General features: G+C 36.9%; 1 protein-coding gene across 1 annotated transcript in view; it reads left to right on the top strand.

Annotated features, from left to right (window-relative positions):
- Positions 1-13,760, top strand: part of SPEF2 (sperm flagellar 2) — a 366,767-nt gene that overhangs the window by 42,885 nt on the left and 310,122 nt on the right. The window contains 3 exon segments of the mRNA XM_006876554.1: positions 5,796-6,042; positions 10,009-10,179; positions 12,142-12,282. Coding sequence (XP_006876616.1) covers positions 5,796-6,042; positions 10,009-10,179; positions 12,142-12,282 — 559 coding nt within the window.

Below are 13,760 nucleotides of genomic sequence, written 5' to 3'. Positions count from 1 at the left end.
TTTGTTTCCAACCTTTGCATTTCAATCACCAGTGTTTATCAATACATCTTGATTGCATGCTTGATCAATTTCAGACTGAAGAAGTTAATAGAATTCCTCAGTTTCATCGTCACTGGCTTTAATGGTTGATGCATAAATTTGAATAATAGTGGTATTATCTGGTCATGTTTGTAGGTGGGTGGATATTATCCTACCACAGATAGTGTTGTACTTCAAAATAGATTTTGATGTGTTCCTTTTGATAATTAATGTGATTCCATTCCTCCTCAATTTGTCATTCTTGGCATAGTAAAGTAAATCATGTGATTGTCAGATTCAAATGTCCAATACCAGTTCATTTCAGCTCATTAATTACTAGGATATCGATGTTTATGTATTCCATTTCATTTTTGAGAATTCCCAATTTTCCTACATTCGTATTCATTCTGACTCATAGCAATCCTATATAGGATTTCCAAAACTATAGGTCTTTACAGGAGTAGACAGTCTCATCTTTCTCTTGTGGAATGGCTGGTGACCTTGTGATTAGCTGCCCAATGCCTGTACCACAGCATCACCATGATGCTCAGTGATCAGTAAATCCATGGGTATGACCCTTTCAAAATGTTTTTGGTAGAGGAATGATCTTTTTGACAAAACCTATTTTTAGGTAACTGTGCTATTCCAGTGCTCATGAACTAAGGATCTTGTCTAAATATATTTAGTGTATTTAATTTAAAATAAACTGAAAATTAAGTATAGGCTAATGATAACTTGAAGTTATGTGTCTTGGAAATAATTTAATTCTAAGAGCAGCTCATCTGTCTCTCTGAAAGAACTCTGCTATTGAATCTCTTTAGTCCTTCCCAAAGGGTAAAATTAGTGGATTATTTATTTATGTATTATTTATTTGTATATTCCCGCTGTTTTTAGTTTTTTTGGGGTGTGTGTGGATGGTGTGGAGGGTTTTACACAAAAACACTCAAGAATATATAATAATTGAAACAACCAAAGGGCACATTCTGCAAGCCTGCCTCCTGGCTGCCAGCACTCAGTCCCTTTCTTTCCATGAGTCTAGAATCCTCAGTTGCTCTCTCTCTCAATGTCCCCATCTCTGCCTCCATCTCTGGTGTCACTGCTTCTCTGGATAGAGTCCCATATTCTGTTTGTGCTCTTCTCCCTTGATGGTCCTAGGGTCCTCTGTGTCAGATTAACTACTCCCCTATTTTTGTTACAAAACTTCTACCTTTACAGTTGTGACAGTCCTAATTAGTTATGATAACAATTACTCACTATTGAATCATAAGAATCTTACCCCCATCTCTTTTCACCAGACCCTAGTGGATAAGTTTTTAAAAAGTAAAATAACAAAAAACATAAGCAAGTGTATCCCTAAGAGGGCAGTGTCTACTTAACCTGCAAGAAGCTGTATTCCCTTACCAGATGGGAAGCAGTGCAGGAGAAAGGTAATCCCTTGGTAAATAAGGACTCCAGGTTGAGAGGGTGAAAACATTTCCCAGAATACATTCCTTATTCTCTCAGTGGTCATCATTTACATCATATGCTTTTTCTCCAGAGCAAAGATATCCCAGAGGTTTCTCCTTGTTCAAAAACAACTGTTGGTTCTTGTGCTGCACAGACTGAGCATGTGCTGTGACAAGAACTGTCTTTCACCATTTATAATGCAGTTTTGTTCCCCAAATTTTCATGGGTTAATAAATTGGAATATGTACAAAAACTTCCATAGAGAAGTCTTATAATTCCTGAATTCTTTGGTCAACCAATAAAAACATTTTTTAAACCTTAAAGGGTAACTGAGCCACAAAATGTATAGGCATTCTTTGCATCCTGGGACCACATGGTGCAAGTGAGGATAGAGGGGGAGTGTTTTCCCCTTGCTTGGAGTGCAAGACTAAGCTTTGTGAAAATTTGGAGCTGAGGAGTGTTTGGTTCTTGATCCTGAATTATGTTGTCTGTAACCTCTGGAAAAGAGCTTTGGTGGTACTGTGGGTTAAGTTTTAGACCGCTAACTGCTCAGTTGATGGTTCAAACCCACCAACCACTCCACAGAAGAAAAATGAGGCTGTCTATTTGTGTAAAGAGTTTCAGCCTATGGGTTAGAATTATGGTGTTGTAGAAGAATATTGAAAGTTCCATGGACTGTAAGAAGAACAAACAAATAGAAGCCAGTGTGGCTAGTGTTTACCTCTCATACTTTGGATCTATTGTCAGACAGGACCGATCCCTGAAGGATGATATCATGCTTGGTAAAGTGGATGGTCAGTATAAAAGAGGAAGACCACCAATAAGGTGAACAGACACAGTGGCAGCAACAAGGGGCTCAAACATAACAAGTGTGAGGATGGCGCAGGACGGGCAATGTTTTGTTCTGTTGTACAGAGTCACTATGAGTCGGAACCAAAATAGATGGCACCTAACAACAGCGTGAGTCAGAATCAACTCTGTGGCCATGGGTTGGCGTGTGTGTGTGTGTGTGCGCGTGCGCAAGTGTGTTTTTGAGAGAGTTAAATTCTGGAGCCCAAGGTGGCTATGAAGATCAACTTTCCAAATATGTATTAGTGAGCAAGACATAGGATTCCAAGGATGGGAAGGGTAGGATGTGTCAGCTGTGGTTGGAAGATAGAAAGGGAATGTAAAGAGCTTCTCCAGGAAATATGAAAGCACATTATTGATCCAACTTTGCTCTTTCACAGTCAGCTTCAAAACATGGTCTATTTTACCTTCTCATTTTAGGTCACACATAGACCCCACTGTGAAAGGCAAAACACAGAAAATAATAACTTTAAAGGAAAGAAAATTAATAAATTAGCTAAATCTTGTGATTGTCAGAGTTATTAAAAAATACTTATCAAAATATTTTAGGAAGAAATGAAAAATCTAGCAACAGACTGAGAAGAAATTTGGAAAATACTTAAAATACTTACTGAGAAAGTTCAAAGACTACAACCTTCAGTATAGATTGCACCTCAATGTAAAGAAAAAAAAAATTCTCATAACTGGACAAATAACATCATGCTAAATGGAGAAAAGATTGAAGTTGTCAGAGATTTCATTTTGCTCAGATCCACAATCAACACTCATGGAAGCAGCCATCAAGATATCAAACAAAGAATTGCATTAGCCAGATCTTCTGTAAAAGAGCTCTTTAAAGTGCTCAAGAGTAAAGATGTCAGTGTGAGGACTGAGATGCACCAGACCCAAGCCATGGCATTTTCATTTGCCTCATATATGTGTGAAAGTTGGACAGTGAACAAGCAACAGTACAGAAGAATCCATGCATTTGAGTTATGGTGTTGAAGAAAAATATTCAATGTACTACGGACTGCCTGGAAACCCTATACAGGGTCGCTATGAGTTGGAACCGACTCTAAAGCACTTAAAAACAACAATACAGACTGCCAGAAGGGAAAAAAAAAATTCTGTGTTGTAAAAAGTACAACTAAGAATTCTCCTTAGAGAAGAGCATGAGCAAAATGCGGGATCCTAACCAGAGAATAGCGACACCAGAGACAGAGACAGAGATGATGACATGGAGAGATAGAGCAGCTGAGGACTCTAGACTCATGGAAAGAGACTGTGTGCTGGAGGCCAGGAGACTGGCTTGTAAAATGTGCCCTTGATTGCTTAAACGATTATATATTCCTGAGTGTTTTTGTGTAAATCAAAGAAAGAAAAAAGAGGGAATGCAAGCAAATATCCGTGGTTCATGGAAGGGATTGCAATAGTTGCAATTAAACAAAATATGATTGGTTGAGTGCTTCACAATAAAAACATTTAACAACAGCAACAAAAGGAATATGTTAAAATGTTAATATGTTGGGATTATGAAAGTATAGATATTCTTTTTCAAATTTTCTTTAGTACTAACATATTCTTGTAACAAAAAAAATTTAAAAATCTTAAAATCATTGGTGTCAGTACCTAACAATTATGGTGTGTAGGAGATGTGCAATAAAACTTTATTAATTAAGAAAAAAAATTATCCTCGGAAGGCAGGATGGCAAGGCTTTGTCTTTCATGCTTTGGACATGTTATCAGGAGACCCAGTCCCTATAGAAGGACATTGTGCTTTGTAAAGTGGAGGATCAGTGAACAGGAGATGGGATGACTTAGTGGTAGCAGCAGTGGGCTCAAACATAACAATTGTGAAGATAAAATAGGACCAGTCGTTCTGTTGTGTGTAAGGTCACTATGAGTCGTAACTGACTCAACAGCACCTAACAACAACAAAAACAAATGGTAATGTAACCAAAATGTATAAGGAACTCTCACAATTCAATAATAAACAGCAAAAAAAAAACCAAAACAAAACATTTTTAACCTCCTCTTTAAAAATCTCAACTGTTTTCCTTTTCTATTAAATGAGCTCTCTAAGCTTACAATTGTGAAGATGCTGCAAGAACAGCTTACAAAATGTAATGAGTTCATTGAAGATCATTGTATCTTCTTCACATAGGTTTATAGTCTAAAATGAAGTAACTGAGTGAATACCCCATAAAATTAAGGACTCAACTATATGGAGACTCTCACTGTTCTGAGATATATGGAGTGGTTTGGCAGAGGTGTGCTTGACTTACATTCAAGAATATTCAGTATACTTTTTCTATTAAAAAATATTATGGATCATTAGGAAGTTAAAGTAATGAATACATTGGCCAGTCACTTGTGTGAGAATTGATACTTTTATCCAGTTTGATTATAGGAGATGTAGGAATTGAAAATATATCTAGCATCTTTACCTACTATCTGTTACTAGATTTCTAAGGCTTATTAACAACCTTAGATTATTTTTGGGTGTATCTTAAAACACTTAACTCAATTTATTATTTCTTGTTTTTGTATCTATTTTTTCCACTGATTATAAACTCCTCAAAGGCAGGGACTGTGTCTTCCTCACCTTTATAACACTGTTGTTGTTGTTGTTGTTATGTGCCATCGAGTCAGTTCCGACCCATAGCGACCTTGTATAGGGTTTCCGAGGGTGTAAATCTTTATGGGAGTAGAAAGCCTCATCTTTCTCCCACGGTGCAGCTGGTAGTTTTGAACCGCTGACCTTAAGGTTCGCAGCCCGATTCGTAACCACTACGCACTAGCACTAACAAATTCTTAATATATGTGACTATTTAATAAATGTTTCCTAACTGGAAAATTTAAGTAGTAAATTGATGCATTAATGAATTTCTTCTAAAATTTGAGCCCAGTTTGGTAACAGATCATTCAAAATTGAATACAACCTCTAATTAGAAAGTCTTGATTATTAAGTTTATAATATGAACTGTAGAGTGAAGATTATACAATTAATTCAATTACATAGCATCTATAGTTCTAATAGTCCTGAGAGGATCGTGTCAGAGTTGCTAGTGTAACATTTAGGACTATTTTCAGTCTGTAGTCTTTTATCATTTAAATAAATGGACATTTGAATTGAAATTTTGTTCTCTGAAGTAAAAATAAAAAAAAAAAATCAAAACCATCAGTAGGATTTTCTATTTAATAAAAAATCTAGATTTGTGTTGACTTTCTGTAGAAACTATATAGTCAAATTAGAGCAGAAATGTATAAAACTAATCTACTAATGCATCTTAGTTTAGTCCTTCAAGAGAAATAAAAGCATGGAGTTAAGAGAGTCAGACATAATTAATAATCCTTGTATCTACATTATTGATTGGTTCTAGGGAGGAATGATATAATTAAAAGAACAAAATTTTGGATCATAATCTTGCTTCTTATTTTTGTTGCTAATTTGTTGTAATGCAATACCAGTGTCTAATTATGTAAATACTTTTAATACCTAGGATTTCAAGTGCCAAGCTTAATAATTTTTCTCGATTGGAGCCAACCCTTCAACTACTGGGTGTGCAGTTTGATCAGAATGTGGCCCAGGGCATCATGACCGAAAAGCCTGGGGTAGCGACAAAGCTTTTATATCAATTGTACATTGCTCTTCAGAAAAAGAAGAAAACTGGAATGACCGGATCGGAAATGCAAACCATGCAACCTCTAATAAGACTTCAAAACATAAAAAGTGAGGCTTTTCGAGAGGTGAGGAACAAAAGAAACGTATTTGTCACAATGTAAAACTTGGCAAAAAGGAGTAATGGTGGTTCTGCACTTTGGAAGGGGCCTCCATGTGGCATCTATGTTCTTTATACATGTTATTGGACCTTCTTGGATTTTACTTTAAGCTAATATTTTAAATTCACTTACCTCTTTTTGATACTGCTCTGTTTCTTATCCATACTAACAATTACTTATTAAATTGTTTGTTCATATTTCCCAGTACTGTCTCATCTCTTTCCATTCCCACTCCTATCAGATTTGCTCATAGAGCCTCATGAACCTGCTAACATGGCTGCCAGTCTTCAGGTTTTCTGCTAAAGGTCAACCAACTGCTTGACTAATCTTCCCTAAATTCTACTTCTGTTTCCTGCTTCTTCTGCTCACAAATAATCTGTTTCATTTGTCTAATCCAGATGGACACTCAAGGCCCTTCAATAAACGGTCTCCACCTGTCTTCCTAACCTTTTTTTCCTTTTAGTATTTAATAGAAATTCTATCTTTTTTCTACATTGAATGACAGCCTGCCCTAAACATGGCTTGTCATCGATAGTTTCTTTCCTCTCACCGAAATTCACCCTCCTCGTCTCTCCTCATATCTCTTCTTCCCTAAAACTTTTCTAGTCCATCTCGTTCTGCACAGTCTTCCTAGTACGCATGATTTCTTCCTTGGGAACTCCTAGGGTACAGGTAATTCTCGCTCACTGCTCCTAATACTGTTAGTAAATTATCCTTTACTTGTTTGTCAGATGCCCTCACAAGATTCTTGGTGCCTCAAATTTCAGGAATATACCTAATTTAAAGCTTTTAACATTGCAAGTACTCATTAAGTGTGTTTTGATTAATTGATATAATGTTTTAGTTGATGAGTTTAGAAACTCTCCAGTTTCTATGCTATTTCCTATGGTAAACAATGTCTATTACCTTGTTCAGGCCTCAAAGGCAATGCTACATGCTACACTGATTAAAAACAAAATAAAACAAAACAACCTTTTGTTGTTAAGTTGATTCCAACTCAGAACAACATTCTAGGAAAGAGTAGAACTGTCCCATAGGGTTTCAAAGGCTGCAGTCTAGGATGAGCTCACTGACATAAAACATGAAATAGAAATGATGGTAATTAAAAGGTTGCAGTGTAACCTACGAAGCAACTGTGTCAGCAGATGTGAGGACCACCTCCATTTTCAAATGTGCCTTTTATTAATGGACATCCTAAGGAGCCTGTGCCAGAATGAGCCAGCACCCATAGAGAACTAAAACTTAGATTAAGGTTGAAGCCACATCATTTTGCGTTTTATCCCACCTCCTTCATTTACAAGCTGGTTACCTTTGGACTAGTCACTAAAAAAAAAAAAATTGGGGCCTCAATAGTTTTCTGAAATTTAAAATTGAGTATAATTATTTGCACCTGCCACAGAGTAAGGCTTTGTGCAGCTTCAGTAAGACAGTGTGCAGGAAAGTGCTCTATGTAAACATTGGCAAGTGCTTCAAGAATCTATTGGGTATTATGTTGGTCTTGAGCAATCTATCTTTCAGTCAGTCGTTCATTGTGCAAACATTTATTGAGCTTCTACTTCATGTGAGACACTTCACAGTGGACATTACAGGATAAGTCAACTTGCTTCTTGTTGGATTTCAACTCATGGTGAGCCTCATGTGTGTATAGAGTCAAACTGCTTCACAGTGGTTTCAAGGCTGTGACCTTTTAGAAGCAGATTGCCAGGCTTGTGCTCCAAGGCATGTCTGTGTTTGAACCACCAACCTTTTGGCTAGTAGTTGAGTGCTTCACCATTTATACCACCCAGAAATCGCCAACCATCTTAGAGTTTACATTTCAGAGAGAGCAACATGTTTCAGGAATATGTTGTTGCTGTTAGGTGCTATTGAGTCAGTACTGACTCATAGTCACCCTGTGCACTATAGAATGAACCACTGCCCAGTCCTGTGTCAACTTCACAATGTTTACTACATTGAAGTCTATTGCTGCTTCCACTGTGCCAATCCATTTCGTTGGAGCTTTTCCTCTTTTTCTCTGACCCTCCTCTTTCCCAAACGTGATATCCTTCTCCAGGAACTGGTTCCTCCTATATAAAAACCAGATTGCAGTGAGTTGCAGTGAATTGGAGATGACACATGGGGGAGCATATACTATCTTTCAAGAAATGTAGAAGTTAGGGGAAACAGAATATGAGAACTGTAGCTGGAAAGAGAGATGCTCCCAGGAGGCATAAGGTTGTGTATGTATTTGTTTTATAAACATGTAGACTGGGACCACATGTTGACTGAGAAAAGGAAGAGTGGCCAGGAGGTAGAAAGACTGATGTGAGGCACATGTCTTGGCAGGAGGTTCTCTGGGTAAGAAAGGAAGATGGCACGATCAGTGATTCAGGTGCAGGAACGTTTATCTGAAGAAAAAATAAACACAACTTGTTTTTTGATACCAGATAGAGTAGATACAGGTGTTTATTGTCTAAAGTAGCGTAATGGTTACAAATCGGGTTGCAAACCTTAAGGCCAGCAGTTCGAAACTACCAGCCGCTCTGCGGGAGAAAGATGAAGCATTCTGCTCCCGTAAAGATTTACAGCCTCGGAAACCCTGTACAGGGTTGCTATGGGTCGGAACCAACTCGACGGCACTTAACAACAACAACAAAATGTGTTGAAAGCATGCAGTGATATAGCAAGCCCTGTCCTAGGTGCATACATGTATTATCTCACTTAATCTTTATAATAGCCTAGTGAGACTGGCACTATCATTCCTATTTAGTAAATGATGAAACAGGCACAGAAGGGTTAGGTAGCTTGTCCAAGTTCATGCAGCTAGTAAGTGGTAGACCTGAAGCTCAAACCTAGGCTATCTGACTCTAGAAACCAACACTTAAGCATTAGGCTATGCAATATCTTTAACAGGTATTTGTAGGACTTTAAGAGAGCTCACATCTGCATTGCCTCTGTCAAGATGGAGGCCAGACCATTTATTTTGAATGGAAAGAGTAGGTGGGTGTGCAAGGGCTTTAGGCTAGCTCAAAAGTTTTTACATGTTCTTTGGAGTAAGTGACAATATCTACTAAAGGGATTTTAATAGAGAAGAGCCAAAAATGATTTGTACAAGGGTTCCTGTTTTGTTTTAATTTTGTGTTTACTTATTAAATTGACTTGTAAGGGGGTTATTTTTGGATCCAGCTTTAGAGCAGTACACTAGCCATGTTTTTGTAGTCTCCTTTATAACCCCTTCCAAGAGTTCATATTCCTGAGCTTCTGCATGCCCATTTCCATTGCACTGGAAGTTTTCATGTTTCTACATAATATCTGGGAATGAGTAGAATAATCTGATTTACATTCTCTCTTATGTGATGCCACTGGTTTTCCTAAACATTTCTTGTGTGAAAATGTATTTCCAAGAATACAAATGCTATTCTTTGAAAATTCAACTCACTGCAAAAATTATGAACTCTAAAACCATATCTGGAGTTTTATATATATTATATAGTATAATAAGGAATTTAAATATATATTATATATTATGTAATTATATATATTATATGTTGTTGTTGTTGTTGTTGAGTACCGTGGAGTCGGTTCTGACTCATAGTGACCCTGCACAGGGTTTCCGAGGCTGTAAATCTTTACGGGAGTAGAAAGCTTCATCTTTCTCCAGCGGAAGCGCTGGTAGTTTCGAACTGCCGACCTTGAGGTTAGCAGCCCAATTCGTAACCACTACGCTACATTAAATATATATTATATATTATAATAAGGAATTTAAATCTTTTTTTTTATTGCTATCAATTAAGGCTATGAGTGATTTGGTATAGGACTTTAGTTAATTTTAACCATCAACAATGGTAATTCATAGAAATTTTACTTTGATGACAAATATATATGTTCTTCTAATGACAGTTATGTTCCTTATTCTCTAATACCAGAATCTCTTGAAATGCTTTCTTCATTTAGAGACTTAGAAACCTGATACCACGTCAAACTGATTTCAATCTGATGCGGGTTACACACAGGTTCCAGGAAAAATACAAACACATGGAAGAAGAACGTGTCCGTGTGCAATTTGAGAAAAATGAACGATTTCAAAAACTCAAGGAAGAACAAAGACATTTTAATATCGAAAAGGTTTTATAAAGCAATTTTTCTGGAAATTGATTAATACATAGTATGCTGTTAGCAATTTATGCCTATAGTACACATCACATAAGCATAAATGTAGCACAAGCTAGGTTGTCCTGATGCGTAACTCATGCCCTGCCCCTTCATGAATCCCCTTTTCTCTATCCTCGCTTTTGCTGACTATCACCTCGCTTTTGCTGACTATCACCTCTGCTTAAGGCTAAGAACTGGAACTACCGTTTTCTGGAATGTGAGTATGACTTGGTAGAAATATTGCTTCAGATGCTTTAGTAATGGGGAGTTTGCTATTAGTTACTCTGACAGAGGTTTAAGACTGTTGGGCACTATGGAGAGAGACAGAGTGGACACGTTTCCCTCTCTTTCCTGTCTTTGCCTTCTTTGCGCTCTCATTCTCTCTCTCTCTCTCTCTCTCTCTCTCTGTCTGTCTCTCTTTTCTCTCGCCTCATCTCTCACTTACTGGCAATGCTGCGTGAGTCTCTGCTTACTTCCTTTCAAGCCACCTTGGATGTCTCTTTACTTCTTCTGGCCCTCGCTTCTCATATTAACCAACTCCCAGCCTCATCTCAAATTTCTCCAAAAATCTTTATTGATCTCCTATGCCTTTAAGGACATGAGAGGATAATGGTGATTTGCATTATTAAAGACTTTTAAGAGAATTTCAGATGGCTGGGCATTTGGAATGTGTAAACTATAGGCAAAATACTTACAGTTCTTCTCAATACACTATAAATCATTCAAAAATTAATATGTTTAGAATGATAAGCAATTAATACATGCTGAATTTAGTCAGCTAAATAAGATAACTGGATGAGGAGCTAATATTTGCCAGATGGTGATTAAAGGATTGCTTCTTCTTCAGCCTTGCTTCTCTTTTGGCATTTGTCAAGGGGACAAAACTCTTTGAAAGTAACATTGAGACTAAGTGTTAGGCCTCTAATTCATATGGAACAAGCCTGTCTGGATGATATGCCAAATGTAATGGTGTCATAAAGCCTCTCTTAAGAAAGGCGGCATTAGGACACTATTAAACAGTCCTAATTAAATTACGCTAAAAATGATCATAGGTATCGAAAAGGACAAAAGGTAGAACATTATGTCTTTCTGGGTATCCTGATTGAAAAAAAAAAAAAAGGTAAACATATTGCAGTAAAATTAAATAGCACATTTTGGAAAATGAAATGAAGGAATAGTAGAAAGTAATACCTAAAAGTATTTATAAATGTTGTCTTTATAGTGGTAAATTAGAATTTATTATATTTGGATATAGTGACAGATGGTCTTCATAATTCTACTCTAAATCTTTAAGTGTAAAGTCATTTGTTTCACATGTTTCTTACATAAGAAAATGGAAATGCAAAATCAGATAAAATAACAAACATTGTTATTATATCTGATTTTTCATTTCTTTCTGTTGGATTCTCTTGTTTATATTCTTCTTAAAATTGTTGTTTTTACAGACAGGAGAGATGATCCAATAATATTATCTCATAAATTAGTATATATTTGAGGTCATTCCTGAACTGATGGTTTAAGCATGACTGAGGTTTTGGGACACTTGCCAGTTTTGTTGGGCTTACCAGAGCCCTCCTAGAGACAATCTCCTGGACTGATATTTCTTTTTTGGCATCTCATGACTGGACATGTCAAAGGTTAGGCCTGGGAACGAATTATACATTTCTGTATTTGGGATGCCCTGATTTATTCCCATTACCACCCAGAGTTACATTCAATACACAAAACCTGGTGATTATCTTATTTTTTAAAGCAAGTCATATGGACCTCTGCTTCAACACTACACAACTGCAATACTAAGTCAGTGGTTAATTGCTGGGCTCCAGTTGATAATTTTAATTACAGTTTATATATTTAAAGTATATGGATCTATGAGTGTGTAGCATTGCCTATTACTCTGAAAAGTCGAGTTACTCATGTGTATGGGATATGCAGCAACGATTGGGCAGAAGACGTCAGAATGAAATAATGGCCAAAATCCAAGCAGCTATCATTCAAATTCCTAAACCTGCATCAAATCGCACTTTGAAAGCACTGGAGGCCCAAAAAATGATGCAAAAAAAGAAAGAAGCAGAGGTAAGCTGTGATGCTTTAATATTGTGTGTTGATTTGTCTTAATGAATGAATGGCCTTTCCCTAAAACATACAAAGAGAACTCCAAAAACTTGTCATTTCCTCATTGGATTATTTCTGGCCTCACTCCTTCTCATTGGCTACTTCCCCACCCCATTTTATGCTTCTATTTGTTCAGATCCAGAGGATGTGAGCTTTAGTTCCGAGATGGTGGTAGACCGCTGTTCACACTCCTTTGTTGAGAAGGATTCTGAGGTTACTCCCAAACTAGGCTAGAATGAGTGTTGTTGTCAATGGGCCATAACTGCATGGGTACAGCAGGAGCAAGTCATATTGCACATAATCAACTGTGCACCATTCCTACTGTACACTTCCTCTGAATTCCTCCGCACCATACCATACTATTTCTCTATGAATTCCAGATGTGTTCACTGATTTGTTCACTATCAGCATATTTATATTTAAAATGCCCACACTAGTGATGTTCTACTAGACCATACCAACTGTTAATCATGCCATAGAATGTGATCTGATTCTATTTCATATGGCAGTAATACTACATAGTGAAACAAGTTCCTGCAGTTAGTTCACACTGCATAATGCTACTATGGTTGTTAATGGTATACTCTTGTGTGACTGTGGAAAAAGACTAATAGCTATCATTTCAATCAGGCACTTCAAGTTATCTAGTCTGTCAATGGCTCTGTAAGTTGGACATTATTTTCCCTATTTGGAGATAAGGAAACTGAGACTCAGCGTGATTTACTCACATTCACAGTGGGACTGACAGAATTGCCGAATTCATTAGATTTTGTATCAATTCACTTTTCTCTGCTTGTTAAATACTAACAAAATATCCTGTACTTAGGTTCTAAAAAAAATACCACCCACAAAGACATCTTTCTGACCCCATTTAGTAAGGTATAATCATATTTCTATGGGCACGTTAAAAGATTATTAATAAGGAGATACAATAGTTAGTGGTTGGGCTAAATTTTCAGAGGACAAATCATGTAAATGAGGTTGTGCAAATAGTATTTTAAATACCTGAGTTTGTTTGTTTTTTAAGAAATGGTCATTTAAATACAATTAATAATGCTTATTTATGTTCTTTAAATTGCAATTAAAATCATATGTCCTGACTCCTGATCCTGTTCATTGTCACCAAATGATTTTATGGGACAACATCAGAGCTAGAATCCTGAAAGGCATGATTTAGTTTAGGCAATTTTCATGTGGCTTTAGGTATGTTTTTTAGCCTAGTCTAAAAGTAACACATAAGAATTTAAAACTTATAAGGCTAATCTAGAATGCAGACTGTTCCCCTCTTTTCTTCTAATTGGCTAGCATTAAGGAGCTCTGGTAGCGTAGTGGTTATGAATCAGACTGCGAACCTCAAGGTCAGCAGTTCGAAACTACCAGCTGTTCCATGGGAGAAAGATGAGGCTTTCTGCTCCCGTAAAGATTTACAGCCTCGGAAA

Source organism: Chrysochloris asiatica, unplaced genomic scaffold (assembly GCF_000296735.1).
Source record: "Chrysochloris asiatica unplaced genomic scaffold, ChrAsi1.0 scaffold00390, whole genome shotgun sequence".
NCBI classification, from domain to species: Eukaryota; Metazoa; Chordata; class Mammalia; order Afrosoricida; family Chrysochloridae; genus Chrysochloris; species Chrysochloris asiatica.
The sequence above is the reverse complement of the archived record's forward strand: the minus strand, read 5'-3'. Positions and strand labels throughout refer to the sequence as shown.